Below are 17,964 nucleotides of genomic sequence, written 5' to 3' on the forward strand. Positions count from 1 at the left end.
TGTCACATTGCTGAATGTCACTGAAATGCATTAGACTTCAGGTTTTCTGTTTTAAGTGCAGAATAAATCTCCATGGCCAAACCACTGCAGAGATGAAGCACTCCTGGCATCAGCTGGCAGCTGGTTTCTCTTTATGGGGGCTAACTCTGCCCACTTCTGTGTTAACCCTGCAGGAGAAACACAGCCTTGACACAGCTTTTGGGCTGGACACACCAAAACCTCACATACTGCTTTTTTGAGCACAGCAGCTCATTCTACTCGCACAGGAATGTTTGTGTGCTTGCGAAGCTGGGGGTGCAGCATGGGAAAGAATGAGTTCCTGTGATGTTTTGTGATGAAAAAGTGGACACAAAGTTAAAGAAAAAAGGTCCCATTTTATCCCAGCCAAGCCTCATTGGGGAAACTCCAACAAAATCAGTGATGTTTGGCCCAGAGAGTGAGCATGTTGGCTTAAGCATAAAATGAAGCATCCAACCGGTCACAGATGATTTATGAGAATTCCTCATGCCTTTACTGCCATTTCCTCCAGCTGTCCCAACTCCTTCCACACCATCCTCCCATCAGAGAGCAGGAATTAGCCTTCTTTTCCCTAAAATGCTACACTTGGGGAAGACATCTGACTGAGCAGGCCCTCTCTGCAGATGGGATTGGCTTCAGATATTGAATGGTTTCTCTTTACATAAATATGCTAGCTCCAGCTCTCCTGGAAAACCAAACACCTCCCTTGGGCACCTTTAGCAGGCATCGTTTCCCCTCATGGAAAGTCTGTGTGGAATGAATACAGCATCAATTAGGGAAAATCTAGCACTGATGGGCAGTTTGGTGCCTCCTCAGTGTAAAAAGGACAGAGCTGTTTTACTTTGGGTTCTCTACTTGCCTGTTATTTCTTCCTGTCACGTTTGTCCCAGAGCTGAAGAATGCTTTTACATGTGTCCTTCTCCAGGGCAGGGTCCTCTGGGACCTCTGCAGGGCCACCTTTAATGTCCTGCAGAGACCTGCTGAGAGAGGAAGAAGGTCACAGACTTTTGGTGTTCCTGTCAACCTGATCATCATGAGCTTGAAAAATCACTGCAGCCTCTCACTTCCACTGGAGCACAGGACTCCTAATAGGTCTTGCTGATCCCTCATGTCCATGGAGCTCAAAGCTGGCTTCTTTGCTTCCAGGTGACCTCTGGCTGGGGATGTGCCATGCTGAGGATAGGAGCCAAAGGGAATGGCAGTTTTAAAGCAGCTGGGGGTTGAGGGCTGGTCACTAAAACCACAGCCCTGGGCGGTGCTATTGGTTGCTGCTACCTGGTACTGACCCTTATGTCAGTATTAACCCTCAGCACTGTCATCACAGCTGGATTTTGCTGTGTTCTCTCCTCAGGTTCTGTCTCTGCTGTGCTGTCCATGAGCCATTCCCCTGGCCTAGGGACTGTCCCTTGCATCTCCACCAGGATGATGCTCTTTGGGGAGGGAGAAGTTGAAGAAAAAAGCTGTGGGCACAGCCACTCCAGGTGTCACTGATATGCAGGATGCTGATTGCAAGCTGCTTTCATGAATTTGGGGAAAATCCCCTGAAGCCCTACCAGGCAGGGAAGCTCTGGCCAGCACAGTGTGAGCTATTCTGCTCAGATGTTAGTGCAGAGGGAGAAACGTTTCCCAGGGATGACTCACAAATTCCTGAATGTGCTGAATGTGCTGAGGTTTTTCTGAGATGAGGTCAGCTCTCACAGAAGCAGGACTGCTGCAGAAGGGGGTGAGCTGATGGCTTGATCTCCATCCTGTGTGTGTTCAAAGAGACACCACAACAGCCCTGGTGCAGAGTCCAGTGCTGGCACACATCCCTCTCCAATGGCTGAGCAAATACAAGGATCTCTGCCAGCTCCCCTTTGCCACATCTCCCTGCTGGATTTGTATCTGCATCTGGAAGCAGAATATCAGCAGTTCCTTGGGATTTGGTCAGTGCTTATAACCAGCAGTGCAGCAGGCTTTGAGGCAGACATAGAAGCAGAAAGAAACACAAGGAAACACTGCAGGCAGTGTTAACATCAGACATGCTTTTCTTTCAGCTTTCAAGGTGGTTTTCCAGATCTAATTGTGTTCAGTAGTTAAAAAGCACATTAATTTCTTCATTACCCGCAGCATATGGGATGTCCTTGTTCTTATGTTGTTTTGATTTCTAGGTATTTGAGGGTTTAATAAGGTTTTGTGTTTGTTTAAGGAATTATTGCCCACCCAATTTAAAGATAATGGGACACTGTAGCCTTGCCAAGTGTTTTTATGCTTCAATAAAACAACAAGCAATTTACACAAGGCAATAAAATGGTACCCTGCCTCCTCAATGAAGAAACACAAAGCCATGTTTGAAACCATGTCTAGCTCAGAAAATAAATCCACCCTTACTCAATGCACTCCATAAAATTAACTGGGTACAAAATCCCCCATACACTCTCCTTTTCCCAGAAGTTTGGAATATTGGCACAAGATGTGTTTGAAAATCCTGTAATGTATCAGCAGAATTTGTCCCAAGATACCATGCTGTCTGTGAAACAACAGACTGACTACTCATCAAGACTTCCACAGGGGTGTAGGTTTGATCACATACCCCACCAATCCCTTATTTCTTTTCTCTTTGGGCTCTGTCACTCGATGTAGGGAATTGCCTCTTTACCCACTCTGCTGCAGGGCTCAGGCATTTCAGGGCATTTTCCACAATGGCATTCAGAAAATTTTGAAGGCTGTGCTGACCTTTTGCCCTCTGAACAGCTCTGGCATCTCTGTTGAAGAGTTGAGAGCATCCTCGAGCCCTCAGGGTGGGCTCTTGTTGCCTTGCCTGCTTCTTCTGTAGTAGCAAAGGAGAATTTTGGACACCCATGGGGATGATCATAGCAGGGAAGTAAGAGTCCTGTTCCCTCATGTGTCTCACCTCAATCTAAATCTTGAGCTTCAAAAGCCTGCCTGCAGCTTCATCTGAACGACCTCCTGGCCACAGGGATGCTCTGGCCCCCTTCAGGGGCTGCCATAGAGGAGAGAATTCGAGCTCTGTCACGACTAAAGTGGCAAGAAGAGGTCTGAGCCCAAAGTGGAGTAGGATCCTCTTCTTCTCACACAGCACTTTACTCTTCAGCAGAAAGGATTTCTGCTGGCTGTTCCAGTGGGAAATGCCCCAACAAAACTGAGCTTTGTGTTTTCCTCTATGCAGCAATTTGTACTATAAATGTTGCTGTTGGTAGTGTAAGCAGGGGCACCACCTATAAATAAAGGCTCAATTTTGCTTTTGCAGATGCCAACCAAACTGAGGCCCTGAAGCACAGGATGGCAAAAAGGATGGTGGAAACTCACAGCAATACTGCACTAGGTTCCAGCTGGGGAGGAATACACTCCCCACATTCCCCAGTGAATCCCCCCTCAAAACCCATCCAGCCCAGCATATCCAAGCATGTGCTGGTTAAAAGCTTGGAGCAGCATCCAGCTGTGGCCGAGGACCTTCTGAGATTCTGAGATGCTTTTTAGGCCTGCATCTCCACCCAACCGACTGCTAATTCTCTGGAAGTGCTCTGGTGACCTCTGCTTTGGGGCGCCTGCCAGCCTCTTCAGCAGCTGCTGCTCTGAGTGACCTTCCTGGCTTACAACAATGGAGGCTGTTTAAAGAAATAAATATACAATCTGGCCCATTGCAAAGCCAGGTTCACAGCAATCTGTCCTGACAAAAAAAGGTCAGAATCTCCTTAAATAGAAACACACCCTGGTACTAAGATTAAAGATTTTGCATATCTCTTCTGCCATTAAAATCCCACTTCTCATGAGAAACATCATTTCTCCTTCCATAAAGGATCCAGCTCATTTGAGCCATCAGCTTGTCAAAGTATGATGGATTAATGCAGCAAAAGGTTGCTGAGGCTTTTAGCTATCCTTCTCTGGACACATACTTCAAAAACCACTCTTGACCTGGCATACAGAGCAAATTTCACTCCTAGTCCTGAAGGCTTGGCCAGGGGGATGCCTGTGAGACCAGATCACTGCTCTCTGCAGAAATGACAGGGGTCAAAGAAGAAACCACAGTCTAATTTCTAACAGCTGAGTCCTTCGATGCAAGGAGCTGGTACAAAAGCAGCACTGTCTGTGTCTTACTTATTTTCCACTAAAAGCTGAAACAGAAACCAGAAAATTAAGGAAAACTGAGTCTTTGCTACTGTGTTTAGACATCATCCCTTCTTGGCTACCCTCCAGAATCTTTTTTTGGACAAGTCCCAGAGGTAATGCAATGTAGGGGAGAGGGAGCGAATGCACACTAGGGTCTATTTATAGTGATTACATTAAGGCTGAAATCTGTTCCCTCCCTCCAGTCCATCCTCAGCCAAAAAAAGGGCCCAGAGGAACTGCTGAAGCTGTACTGAACAGGCTGTGCCAGTGGCATCCTCTCTGCTGGGGCACTCAGGTGCTCACCTTCCATGCCTGAGCCAGCAATGGGTGTCCCCTGCAAGGAGAGTCAAGAGAGCTGATTCCTCTCTCCTGGGTGGTTTCAGGCTGCTTCCACGCCTGCCTGGGTGCACAGCACGTGGAATGCTGGGAATCTGCTCCCTCCACAGCCTTCTCCTGCTCCCCTCAGACAAACAGCCACTAATCAGAGAAACATCAGCTTTCACAGAGTGCTACACCACAGGGAACACAGAGGCCATTTCCCTTCTCATTCTTCAAGAGTGTTTCTATTCTGCAATATCTGTAATTATAGGGAACACTTCGATGAGATACAGGGTATTTGCTCCCCTCCACTTCACTGTCACCATCTGGATTTGCTGCTCTTTCCATATGTCCCACAGCTGATGTTACAGTCACCCTCTGTGCCTCCTCTGCTGGCTGGTGTGCAGTTGGTGTCCCTGGAGCTTGCCATCCCTTGGAAGGGTAGGAGAGGGTGGCACAGGGGAGCTTGAGGCAGGTACAAATCTCACAAGTGTTGTTCTTGAGCAAACTGGAGTCACTCTCTATGCCTACACCACTGCTCCACCATATCCCATGGTTTCCATCTCCAATCTTTCTGTAATTTACACCACTGTGAAACCAGAGTAAGTTTGCTGCTGCAAGGGAGTTTGTCCAGCTTTAGTTCAGCTTTAATGAAGCCTAAATATTATCCATGGGGGAAGAGAAGGAAAAGAGAGATTGAGGGAACATGTCATTCCTTGGATTGGCAGAATCTTTTCCAAACTGAATGTTTTCCACTGGCCTGCAGTAGTTCAACAAATAATGACATTAATCCACTTCTTCCAAGTCTCCTTCCTCCATTCACCCCTTCCAGCCCTTTCTCCAGCAGGAATGCCCTACAGAGCATCTGTGCAGCATCCAGCTCTCCCCAGTCATTGACACAGGTACAAGGGATGGGACGAGAGAAGGAATGATGGTGCCATCTCCTGCACACCTTAGCTGGCCACAGAACCTCAGTTGTCATTTTCCTTTCAGCTGGAGCTGAGTGACTGTCAGGAGGTTTCTCGTGGGCTGGGGGGCAGGAGGTGCCCCTGCTGCTGTGTGTTCCCAAGCTGGTGCCAAGCATGGCAGTGTAGATGTTATGGACCCACTGCCAGGGGAATCAGGGCATGGTCCATCACAGGCTCCCAGCACAACTGAAATCTTTGTGTTTTCTCTCATTTGCCCCAGGGCCACACATTTGGCTCCAGCACTCTTGTTCCAGAATTACATTTGTAAAGAGCAACCAAGACCTGCCAGAGGACTCTGTATTACACAAAATGTTAAGAATTCCAGTTCTGCTTCCTTTCCCAGGGGTAATTTCCCTTAAAACAGGATTTTGCTGAGATGTCCTGGGTTGGTTATTCCCTTCCCACATCTGGGTGGGAAGCAGTGTGCCAGCAATCTGTCTGCCTAACAGCTGTAGTGAAGTGAGTTTTATGTGTATAGCATTAGCAGAACATTTTAGGATTCTCTAGGATGAAAACTATGGCCATATAAACCTAACACCTTGCAGTAAAAACGATTCAGCCAAATGTGGTCTGAAGTGTAGTTTTAATCACCTCTGAACCTCTCTCTCTGCATGCAGTGTCTGTGATCTTCCTCAACAGCACTTCACCCTCATGAAGATTTGTTACTTTTAACTAGGGCAGGTCTTTAAGGAGATGAAAAGCTATTCAAATTTATACTTAAATGCACATAATTTCTTCTGCTTTCCCTCGTGCTGTAGCTGATAGGGCTGCAGATGTTATTTGCACCTCTTGGTCAGCTCAGTCAGAACTGCATGAATGTACAGGAAAGATGGACTGTGAAATGGAGCCACAGGGAGCCCAGTCCTTGTGAAAGAAGTCAGCTTAATGTCTTTAATAGTTTGTCATCCCCCACTTTTCACTGAATCATAAAATTAAAATTGGGAAAGACTGACAACACAGGAGTCCCCTCTACCCCTCTGCCATGCCGCTGTTAGTGAGAGCCTCTGGTGTTTGCTGTGGTGCTGGTGGGTGATGGATCACAGTTATCACTGCTGGTGATGACCAGGGAGCTCCTCTCTGCTGAGTGTGTCCTACCATTGCCAGATTGCTTTTGCATTTCCTCAGTGGACTTTGTCTTTTGGGCTTCCACTGCTGCTTCCTCCACCCCTCTGGTTTCACAGGCAGGATGTTGGGTTTCCCACTGCCACAACTCCCCATTCTCTCCTGCTGGGCTGCTCTCCTTGTGGGCCTCTTCCCCCTGCCTGACATTTCCTTCTTTCTTCAATAAGTTGGAGTCTGGCTCATGTGGAGAGCTCTGTGGGGAAGACAAATATTTACTCTTGGAGTCACAGTCTCTCACTGCTGGGCAATGCAGGGTGGCAGGTCTGTGGATAAAACATTGCTGTTAGAGAATTATATTTTGGATGGGATGCAGCATCTATCTGAGCTGGCTCAGCTGCCCCATGGCTTATTCATAATCTTATTTTAAAATGTTTTCTGAGACCTGATTGATATTTTGAAACCAGACATGACCTGATAAGAGGAATGAAAAAAAAAAAAAAAGCATCAAGGTGCTCAGATTATAAGTTAATGCATACAAAAAATAAGCATGAGGTCATACAGAGGAAATACATGGCCACACTGGATTTAGGGGTAGTTATATTGATTTTAATGAGGGTTTATTTAACATTTCCAGTAAAAGACACAGTCTGCTTCAGATAGTTTTTGAGAAACTCCTGAATATTTTCCTGTTGTCCCACTTTAATGCCCACATCTCACTTTCACTCTGATTCCTCCATGTCACTCAACACCAGCTCAGTCCTCACACTTTTGGCATGAACAGCTCCAGAGCTGCCAGCACTAGGAAACCTGGGAATCAAATCCACCAGATGTTCACCCCAAAGGTTTTCACAGGCAGGATTTTCATGGGAAGCTCTTCCCTGGAGAGATGGTGAGTCTGCAAACATCCACACCAGCTGCACGGGAGCCTGGGCCACTCATACACACATCTCCATCCACCTCATTTTGGGCAGAAGAGGAGGTTTGCTCTGTGTGGCCTCTCTCTGCCATCCCATCTTTCTTCTCCCTTCACCACCACAAAGGGCTGCAGTTTGTCAGACAGAAGTGTCACCTGTGGCTCTGCCCCTCCTAGAAGAATTCTGTGTCCCTCAAAACCTCAGCAGCCTATGGCACTCCATCCATCCATCCATCCATCCATCCATCCATCCATCCATCCATCCCTGTCTGTGACCTCCTGGAGCTGCAGCCAGGCTCCGGCTGTGCGAGCACACGCTCTGCACTTGACCCATCATTTTGGCAATGTCACCAACTTTGGTCCAATTACAGCTGTCATGAATTGGACCCTGTTCACGCTCTGGAACTGCCACAGCTTACAGCTAAAGTTCAGACAGTTACACAATGAAACCATTCACACGTCTCATTAACTCCCGACTATGCACTGAAAATAACTGTGTCATATGAGTCTCCAATTCAATTTTCCCCGTTTATATCATTTATAGGTACCTTCCTGTTCATAACAGCAGCTCTAGTTATGTAAAACCTTTTGCCTGTCAGTGTAGGAAAAGTGGTATGTAGAGCACAATATAATAATTCTTTAGTGTTATTAATTGTTGTCATCCCAAATAATATAGGCCATAGAAGTATTTTAAATCCAAGCTCAAACGTGACAGGCATGGAGCCAACTCCTTCAAGAAACCAGTGTGCCTTTCTGTATTTTATACTTCTGGAACTTTATTTTTATTGTTTTTTAATTTACAACATCAGTCAAGTCCAAGTTTCCAAGTAAGCAAAGTGCAAAGGCACTTGGAATTCAGTAAGGTTTATACTGTTGTCTACACATGGGAAGACACAAGGATCTTCTGCTTATGTGATTTATAGGATTGTATTTCTCTGCCGAGTGCCAACAGCAAATATTATGTTGCATTTGTCTGTGCTCTTGTATTAAGGCTTTTATAACAGAGGCAGCACAGGGGTTTCTGTGTATCACAAAGCACTTGCAAACTAAAGCACACATGTCCAAAGCTTCAAGAGGCACAATGGAGGGATGATTGCAGAGGTGGTTTTGGGGAGTTAGTTTTAGTTTGTGCTGCAGTAGAGAAGCAATGACAAATTCTAGAACACAAAACCCTGTCCAAAACAGGAAGAGGTACAGTAAGTCCCATGAAACGAAGCAGAGAGACGGGACAGACAAGAACAACAAAAAAAAAGAGCTGTCAAGGCTTTTATTAATAATGGTGTGCAGCAGAGAGAGAAGTGGACAAACCTGTGCCAAGGCAACTTTTCTGGATGCTGCAAAGGAGGACATGAGATGACCTTGGCAGTCTGCGTGAGGATAAAGAGCAGGTCATGCACTTCTAGCAATGCTGTAAGCAAAGCTTTGCTGGCAGTCATTTTGTGCTTCTTCAGATATAATGTTAAAAGGAAGTCATTAAGAAAAATGAGGCTGTCATCAGCAAGATATGAGATGGACATGTGTTGGAGAAATGTCAGGATAGAGGGCTGCTAGGACAGAGGACATTCCAGGTTCTTGAGATTGTAGTTCATGAAATAACAACAGCTGGTGTTTGATCACAGGTCAGATGTCTGGGAGAAACTGATAGCTGCTCCCAGGTCCTGAGCCAACGGAAATATTGCTAGAAGGAAGTAAAATTTAAAGTGCTTAGGAAGAAAAATTAAAGACCTTTTCACTTGTGTTGACCTTAAGTCATCAGCAACCCATGCAGAGCAATGCATCAGAGACAGGCCCAAACAGACAGTGGGACAGCTGTGGGACAGCAGATTTGTAAGCCACCAGCAAAAAAATGACAGGTAAAGCTTGGAGCAGATGCAGTGGCATCCCCAGCAGGCACTTTGTGTTCTCTCCATCCATATTCTACACTGTTGCAATGTGCTACATCTTGTTATACCGAGATTAATAATTTACAGAGAAAATTCCTCCTTGGTCACTCATCCTTTCACTCTGCCCGAAGCCAGTTTTATACAACTCTGATGATGGATTTTTTCTAGAAGGAGAGAGTCTCAAAATATGGTGCACGATTAATATTGTAGTACATCTTTTTATTTGGTATTAATTTCCTGACATTTACTGACATTCACAACCACTCTCACACCCTCTTCAATAATAAAGGTGTTGGGTAGATGGAGGCATTCCATGGAATTCAAGTACAGATTTGGGTCTAAATCATGAAGTACTTAACTAATGGATGTGATATATTCAATTACCTTCCACTTTTGTACATGAGGCAAAACCCAAAGCTCTTTAATAAGGGCATGTTGTTCTTTTCCATCTGATTCAAAGCCCTCTGTCTCACTAAGGTACATGGCTGAAGGGGTCACCTGTGTTTGATTTGGAATTATAAAGTTTGTCCATGATTATATATAAAAGCAAATCTGCAAATGAAACAAAGAGGGCTTGAAACCTAGGTCTGCTTGTAAAGTGCATGTTGGAAAGTAATTTTGAACAGCATTTTAAATTCTGCTCTTATCTTGTTGCCAAATCATCAGTGGTTTGACTCATATATCAGAGTTGTCAAGGAAAAAAAAAAGCTTCAGATGAACCTATTTATGTAGGAAAAGGTTTTTCAAAACAACTGCACAGGGGCCAGGATCAACATCTGAACACGGGCTGAGTTGTTATATTTTTAGAATTATTCCTTTCATTAAAGGCATGAGGGATATCTAAGGCATCTTGGGGCCTGATTCAGAGTTGTAACATCCTAAACCAGTAATCGCTATGCTGGGTGAAAAACCCTCTCTTTTTATATGCAAAGCTTCCAAACCCAGTTCCTTTCCAGCTCCATGCAGGCAAGCCCACCTTGCCTAGCCTATGGCATTGATGGCTGTAGCAGCAGCACTGCTGGGTGTTACAGTCCAGATCTTCTGCAGGAATAAGAATCACAATAAAGGGACCAGCAAACTTCTTTCCATCTGGTTGCTGCTCTGGCAGTGAGCAGGCTCATAAAACTAAAGGTGGTTGTTGAAGCAACTGCACAAATGTTGGAAAGATGCACTGGATTAAGAGCCTTGTGTGTGCCAACTCTTGCTGAGGTCTTTGCTGCAATTAACTAAAACAGACTGTCAAGGTGAGGGAAAGCCAAATGTTTGTGAACAAAGAAAGTGTGACTCCAGGCAGGGAGACTGAAAAGTGGAGTAGTGGCAGTGTGGCCCTAAAGTGAATGGGTGCCTACAGAGAAAACCCTTCAAGAAGGGCAGCAGAATGGGGTTGCAGGGTGTCAGAACAAAGAACGTTTTCTTGTGTTTTGAAAAGAACTTTTAATGGAAAAAAAATCATCTGGACCAGAACATGCAGCAGTGTGAAATAAAGCATTTTGTTTGACTTCCTTCTCTCTCCAATCACTCATGTACTTTCTGCATTCCTTCCTATGCAGGGCCTCAGTTACCACTGCAAGCACAGAGATGTTGCTGACTTGGAAGCAATGTGGATTTAGGAACAGCACTTCTGCAAATAGATCATCTGAGATGCATTGCTCAGAAAATGCACCCAGAAAGCTGAGCATTTTATTAGGGGCAGGGGTGTCCCCAGCTCTAAACTTCTACAGTCACCAGTGGCACCTCTGGGACCCTTGAGAATGTTTAAGTAGCCCCCCCATAATGTCGCCTCTGCTGCCAGAGGAGTGCTGATAAACTTTTGTTTGCAAAAGGCTTTATCTGGACCTGAGACCTTTGTTTTGCACTGGCAAATGGTAACAGCACGTACCCCTCCCACTGCAGATACCCCTTCAGGGTGCTGTTCTCCTGTTGTTCTCCTGTTGTGAATACCCTCCCCAGCATGCCAGCCTGGCAGGCACAAGGGTGGAGGGACACCCAAACCTTTAAAACATTTTGTGCCAATTTGCAAGATAGCAACAAAGACAATTGTGATGAAATCTTTGCCAGACTGGAAAGATCTTCACCAAGAAGTAATCTCTGGTCATGTGGAAAAAAACTTCCGTTATGTGAAACTGCTGTAAACTGACTCCATAATCTGATCACTTGCCTGATGAGAGGCTGTTGAGCCTGGTTTCTGGTCCTGGACACGGCAGTATAAACAAGGCATGGTTTGATCAAAGTCACTGGAGCAGCAGAGAGGGATGCACAGCATGACCGTGAGGAACATCTGGCTTGATGAAGTAACAAGATCTTGGACCAAGTGTACTTCAAGCATCTCCCATTTGCAACTATTTTAGTCTATGAGAAGATAGGCAATATCTCTACAGATATTCCTGAAATGTCTGAAAGAAACAAGGCCACAATGCCTGTGAGAGACTCTACTGAGAACAGTGCTGTATGCAGAGACTTTGGAGTAGCAAAGCCCAGAACATCTTACAGTAAAGCACCTAGCCAAATCCAGGGTTTGGTTATTCCCCCTCATACAGGAACAGCTGATTTCAGCCAAATTACCTGTGTTAATATGAAAAACTTCTTGGTGACAGGTGTTCAACACTGAGATTATTTAAAATGCCAACTAAGATTTTTTTTTTCATGTGTCACCAGTCTGCATTGCCAAGCGTCTCGTCACAAGAAAGCATTAAAATTCATTCAAAAAAATGAGTAACATTTTTGGCAGGGCAGGGCATTGCAGCATTGGAAGAAAGAAATCTTGGAGGACTCCAGACAAACACACAGCTGGGAGCTGAAAAAGCTTCGCCAGCCACTCACTGTGCCCATCCCAGATTATTTATTTGCAGATTTCCCGAAGGAAGGAGGGTGCCGGGGTAAGAAAGGCGAGGGGGGTAGAGAACCCAGCGAAAAATGGCTCCAAGCAGCAGCCTCGCAGGGAGACAAAACCAAGCATCCTTTGAATAAGCGCGGGGATGAGGAGCGGCAGGAGGAGGTGCGGGGCACGGCAGGGAGAAGCGGGAGCAGCGGCAGCAGCCTGCCACTGACATCACCGCGGGCCGATTTGCATTTCCCGACGTCACTGAGAAGCTCAGGAGCGGGGATGCTCCGAGCAGCCCCCGGCTCGCTGCGGGGGGACGGGGCCGGGCCGGCGGCGCGGGCGGGGCGGGCCGGCCGGCAGAGCGAGGCCCTTTAAGAGGTGCCGGCGGCGCGGGAGGCGGCACAGGCCGGGCGTGCATGGAGACATAGCCCCGCCGCCACCGCCACCGAGCCCCGCGCACGGCCCCCGGAGCCCGCCGCACCACCCCGGGACACCGCTCCCACTGACGGACCCCCGCGTCCCTTCATACCCAGATCCATCGCGCGGACCCCCGCATCCCACCACGCCGGGATCCGCTGCGCGGAGCGCAGCACAGCGAGTTCCACGGCGCGGAGCCCAGGATTCTCTCGCATCCCGCCGCCGAACCGGAGCGCGCTGCCCGCGGCGCGTCCCGGCGGTGCGGCGGGCATGGCACCCGGGAGCCGGCCCGGGGGGGCCCCGCCGCTGCTCCTGCCGCCGCTGCTGCTGCTGCCGCTGCTGGCCGTGCTGGCCGTGCCGACGGCGGGCGGCGGGTGCGCGGCGGAGGGCGGCCCGCTGGAGCCCTTCGATGCGCTCTACGCCAGCGGGGTGGAGGCGTACTACGGCGGGGACTTCGCGGGCGCGGCGCGGTGCCTGGAGCGGGCGCTGCGCAGCCGGCGGGAGCTGCGGGCGGCGCGGCTGCGGTGCCGGCGGCTGTGCCGAGCGCAGGTGCGGCTGGAGGCGCCGGGCCCGGGCTCCGGCGGGGACCTGCCCTTCTTCGGCTCGGTGCTGCGGCGCGCAGACTGCGTGCGGCGCTGCGAGGAGCCGCTCCTGGGAGCCGTGTCCCGCCACCGCGCCGCCGAGGAGGTGCGCTCCGACTTCCAGCGCAGGGTGCCCTACAGCTACCTGCAGCGCGCCTACATCCAGGTAGGCACCGCCCGCCCTCGCCAAAGGGGTACCCTCGCTTCCGTACTCCGGAGCATCTCAGGTGTGCCCGTCCTCTGCCGTGATTCTGTGCGGTCACGGCCTGTTCCCGAGACAGAGAATCCTGGATGGCAATGTAGATTCTCTCCAGCTTTGGCTCACCTGTGCTTTCCTGTCTTGTTTTGGGTGGTTTTTCTATTTGCTATGGGGAAAGGATGTTTTTGTTTTAGTGCAACATAGTATAATTCTGAAACTTGTCTGGCTTCAGTTTGCAGAGAAAAACCCCCAGAAACCCCTCAGTAACCCCTCAATGCCCTCTGCAAGAGGTGTTTCCCTTTCAGACAATCTGAACTGATTCCATGTTTCAGGAACTGGGACTGTGCATGAAGCTGGAAGGTACATAACCTGTGTTCCAGGGACCTGATGCTCATTATCCTGATGTGGAGTACTTTGCAGTATTTCTGCAAAGCAACAGTGTGCAGTCAATACTTAGCAGCCACTGACATCCTGAGTATCATCCTCTTATCCCAGTAACTTCTGCCTTATAACTGGTGCCTTCTCTGAGAAAAATGGTGCTATACTTTGAATTTCCTTGCCAAAAAGAAGAAAAAAACCCAGAGGAAAAACAAAAACAAAAAACCAAAAAACAACCCCCACACCGCGACAGTTAATGGTGTTTTTCTTATTAATTGAAGACTTGTGCTCTGTCAAGCTAGCTACCTGTAGTCAGTCTTCCTGTTCATGACTCGTAAGGACAGAAACTCTGGGAATTTCGTTTCATGCCAAGCGGAATGTTTAATACATTTCTGGAACATCTCCCTGCGGATTTCTGTTTTATTTGAGCACATTCATAACCTTTTTGTTGCTATAGGCAACTTAATAGGTGAAGACCTGCATAGCGGAGCACAGGGAGGGTGATTCTGCTGAAATCCATTTCCAGGTGAAGAAGCAAACACCTTTCCTAGGCAGTGCTGGTGCCTGTGGTGCAGTGCTTACACAGCAACACATCAAGGAGGCGACACATAAGCACTCTGAAACCTAGTGGAAAATCATAGTTATATTGCTTTTTCTATGCTTCCTTTTCTCTCATTGCGTTAACTTCAGTTTTACAACTCAGGGACTTGAATTGCATTGGCTTAAACTCTAGTTTATGTGATGCATAGAGCTCCTGAAGGAAATCCTGGGGGTGAACTGGAACTGTAATTTGGCTTGTGTGCAATGCCAGTGCAGCTGATGGTCCTTATTATAAAAGATACTCTATGTAGTGTCAGCATCTGTGGGAAGTGACACAAAATTTGTCATGCTAAAAAATTAAGTGATTTCTTAATCTGATTTCAAAGCCTTTTTCAGACTCACTGATGTCAAACTCACAGAAAAACTTTCCTCTAAATTAAGTAATAGGGTTTTTGTCTCCAACTTAAGAAAAATTAATATATAAAACCCCAGAAGATTTTGGGGTATGGGCTCTTCTTGCATGTATGCTTCTACTGAGACTGAGGTTGTTTTCCTCATTTAAAATGGCATTCTAAGCTTGTCAAAGCAGTGTGTTGAAAACAGCCCTTTAAAAATTTATTTTATTTGTGACTCATCTTAATTTGCTTTTGCAACATCTGGGGATTTTATGTTCATGCTAACACTGATTTCAGTGCTCTCAGATGGTAGTGGATGTTCTTGTTATCTGCATGGCTGTCCGGGTGTTGGGCATTGGAGCCAAGGGAAGGTACTCTTTGACTAGACTTGTTCATGTTTTTAATACCTTTTTCTTTAACCCTTTTTGATGCTCTTGGGTTTTATAAGCAGCACTCTGACCAACCTCGTCCCTCACAGCATCCTGCAGTGATTTGTCTACATCCTCACCTGGCTGTTGCCTGTACCTGAGCTCTGCTCCCAGGATTGCCCTTTTGCTCTGGCTCAACAAGTCTGTGCACAGGAGAAAATACCCCACATGGGATTTGCCTGCACTTGCACCAAACATGAGGTCTAATACCATGCACTTGGATGTGAACCATCTCCTCATGCCAAGGCTAAGTGCCAAGGCTTTGGCATGTTCCCTGAGGGTTGGGATGCATCAGCTCCGCGCCCTCTGGGTTGATTTTGGCTGCAGCCTCTGCTCAGCATTTTGTCTGCAAAGGGGAGCTGCAAAGCAGGGCTTGTGCAGAGCCCCCCTGCCTTGCTGTGGGTGCACAGACAGGCTGCCCAGCTCTGGGGGTGGCCATTGCACCCTTGTGTTTTCTTCTTGAAACCAAAGGGGAAACGAGATGAGGTTAAATGCCCTGCTATGTACCCTGTCCAGCTCCTCCCTGGGCTGCATGATGAGGCCAGGATGCTGGGCACTTGTACAGAGCAGTGGGAGGATGGCAGGGTTTGGTGCCATTTGTGGTTTGAGAGAAGAGGAGCAGCCTGGAATGTGCTTCCCACCTCCCACTCTTGCTGACCTCGTGCTTGTTTGTTTCTCAGGAGGGGAGAAACACATCCCGTCAGGAGGGAGTGACAGAGCAAGGAACAGATGAAAAAAAATCGAAGGGTTTGGCTCTTGTGCAGTGCTTTGAAAAATGGTGCTGAATATACATGAACTAATCGTTGCAACACTCCTGTGGGGTAGGAAAAGCAAAGGCTTTCAGTCCTGCTGGACAGATGCACAGCCAAACGTTGGCCAGCACTATGTGTGCCTCTGCTGTTTTGGGAGCAGCAGAGCCACCTGGATGCCCTGGGAGCAGGCAGGGCTCCCCACTGCTTTGTGGTGCCCTGGGAACAGGTTGGGGTCTCCCACTGCCTCTGGTCTCTCACTGCAAAGCAAGCACCAGCACACCCTGGCCCAGTTGTGATGATGTGAATGAGACTCTGCAGTGAATTGGTGGAAAACTGGTGCTAGATTTGGAAGTTTGGGGCTTTTTTGCTCTTTTTTTTTTTTTTTTTCTTTTTTTCGACTTTTTAAACTGGACGATAGCAGCAAATGCACTGGGCTGCATTGCTCCTGCTTCTGAGCAGATGCTGAAAATATTCCTGCATAGAGCACTGTGAAGGGGCAGGGAGGTGATGATGTGTGTAGGTGAAATACCAGTGCTATCCCTCTATAAAAACATCTTCTGTCAGCCTCTGATGTGATCATCTCCATCATCCTATCAATTATTTCCTAATCTATCTGCATTTTTCTGAAACAGAAACAGTGGTCTTCTGAAGACTTTTCTATTTCACAGACATGATCTGAGTGTTTCTTGTCTCTCTGGCATGATGTGAGGGGAGGCTGTGGTGCACTGCAGGAACGGGACAGCTTGTGGATTCAGGTGAAGGTTTCTGTTGGCTTCAGGCTCAGGCTCCTGAGGTTGACTGTAGACAGATGGCATTGAACAAGGAGCCCAAGTCCAAATATGTTTACAAGACTTTTTTGCAGCTTCTCAGTATGTATTTAAGTAGGAAGACTCCTCCTTTTCCTAGGATAGCTGGTGGTGTCAGGTAATTTGGAAGTGTAGTGGGTACATCTGGTTGAGGCAGTTAGGGTGGGGTGGGTTTGAGAAGGTTTGGAAACAGAGAAGGGGATGAAAGCATGCAGTGCATGTAGTGGGCTCTCCAACCCACAGTGAGGAGGCTCTTCAGTGGGTTTCTGCTGTCATGTTCCATGGACAGTTTCCCAAATGCTGGTGAGTTTCAGCTCTATGCTGGCTGCTTGGTCTTTGTCAAAGAAATACCCTCTAGGCTTGGCAGGTGGGTGTGGTGGGATCTCTTTGCCCTCTTAAATATTTTATTAGTCATGTCCTCCTTGCTTTGCTGCTTTAGTCATCTTGTTTCTGAAAAACCTAGCCTGCAGGCCATGATGTTCCTAACCCTGCTTTTTGGAGTTTTTCTAAGAATGAGTGGAGGGGGAAATGTGCACAATGTACACTGTGACAGCATTTGCTGCTGTGAGCTGCTGACTCAGGAGCTGTGTTGGAGCTTGCCCTGGATGGTCTGCCATGAACCTGTGTCGGAGCATTACTTCCAGTCCCCAGTCTAACTCCTGCAAGTCAGCTTGGTCCAAAAACAAGAAGTAACCTGGAAAAGTTGATCACTGTGTCAATTGCAAAACCAAATCTTGTTTCTCTTCTACCTTACTGACCCACCCCTTGAGGTCTCTTTCCTTTGTCTCACCCTGTTCCCAGCCACAGCATTTGCTGGCCTGCTTGCTGGGTTGATGGCTATAGCCTGTTTTAATTTTCCCTGGATATTGGTGTGCTGCTGCTGAGCACTTGCTCCCAGTTTGTAAATACTGAGTTGCAGTGGTCTTGTCTTCCTCACTTGCCTAAATGCCCTGTGGCACATCACTGAAGCATGGCAGGAATTGTATGTATGTGGTCTGTAACCACCAGCCTTGGATCTAGATGAAAGAAAAGCTTTTTAGTCTGTGCTTGGGTTTAAAGCAATAAATAAAACAAGTCTCCAGCATGTTGGACATTGCTTCTCTCTTAGTAATACCAGATTGTAGGTGGAACAAAAGGGGCAAGAGTCTGACTATGTCTGGCTTATTCTGTCTTTGGCTTGAGTTCCCCCTTGCCATGTTTGAGATGTTCATTCTGTTACCATCATGACCTCATGTGTTGCAAGCATAAAACAATAATGTTTAGGAGAGGCTGTTTATTTGTTCTTTAGAGCTGTTTCTTTTTAAAAAAAAAAAAAGTCTTGTTTGGGGAGAACTTTGGCTTTTATCTTCAATGCTGGGTTTTCCACAGTGCAGCA

At 47.3% G+C, this 17,964-nt stretch overlaps 1 protein-coding gene and 1 long non-coding RNA gene across 2 annotated transcripts in view; one reads left to right on the forward strand and one right to left on the reverse strand.

The window, feature by feature from the left end:
- Window positions 1-7,060: 7,060 nt before the first annotated feature.
- On the reverse strand, window positions 7,061-12,703 carry LOC148222669 (uncharacterized). Its single transcript, XR_015805739.1, has 2 exons — window positions 12,623-12,703; window positions 7,061-11,665 (listed from the first exon to the last, which is right to left on the reverse strand). It is a non-coding gene; the product is annotated as an uncharacterized LOC148222669 (long non-coding RNA).
- A 62-nt stretch (window positions 12,704-12,765) lies between these two features.
- Window positions 12,766-17,964, forward strand: part of P3H2 (prolyl 3-hydroxylase 2) — a 64,246-nt gene continuing 59,047 nt past the window's right edge. Inside the window, exon 1 of the mRNA XM_014891584.2 lies at window positions 12,766-13,257. Coding sequence (XP_014747070.2) covers window positions 12,781-13,257 — 477 coding nt within the window. The 5' untranslated portion in view covers window positions 12,766-12,780. The remainder of the gene's footprint in view (window positions 13,258-17,964) is intronic.

The sequence above is a fragment of the Sturnus vulgaris genome, chromosome 10 (genome assembly GCF_052056855.1).
Source record: "Sturnus vulgaris isolate bStuVul1 chromosome 10, bStuVul1.hap1, whole genome shotgun sequence".
NCBI classification, from domain to species: Eukaryota; Metazoa; Chordata; class Aves; order Passeriformes; family Sturnidae; genus Sturnus; species Sturnus vulgaris.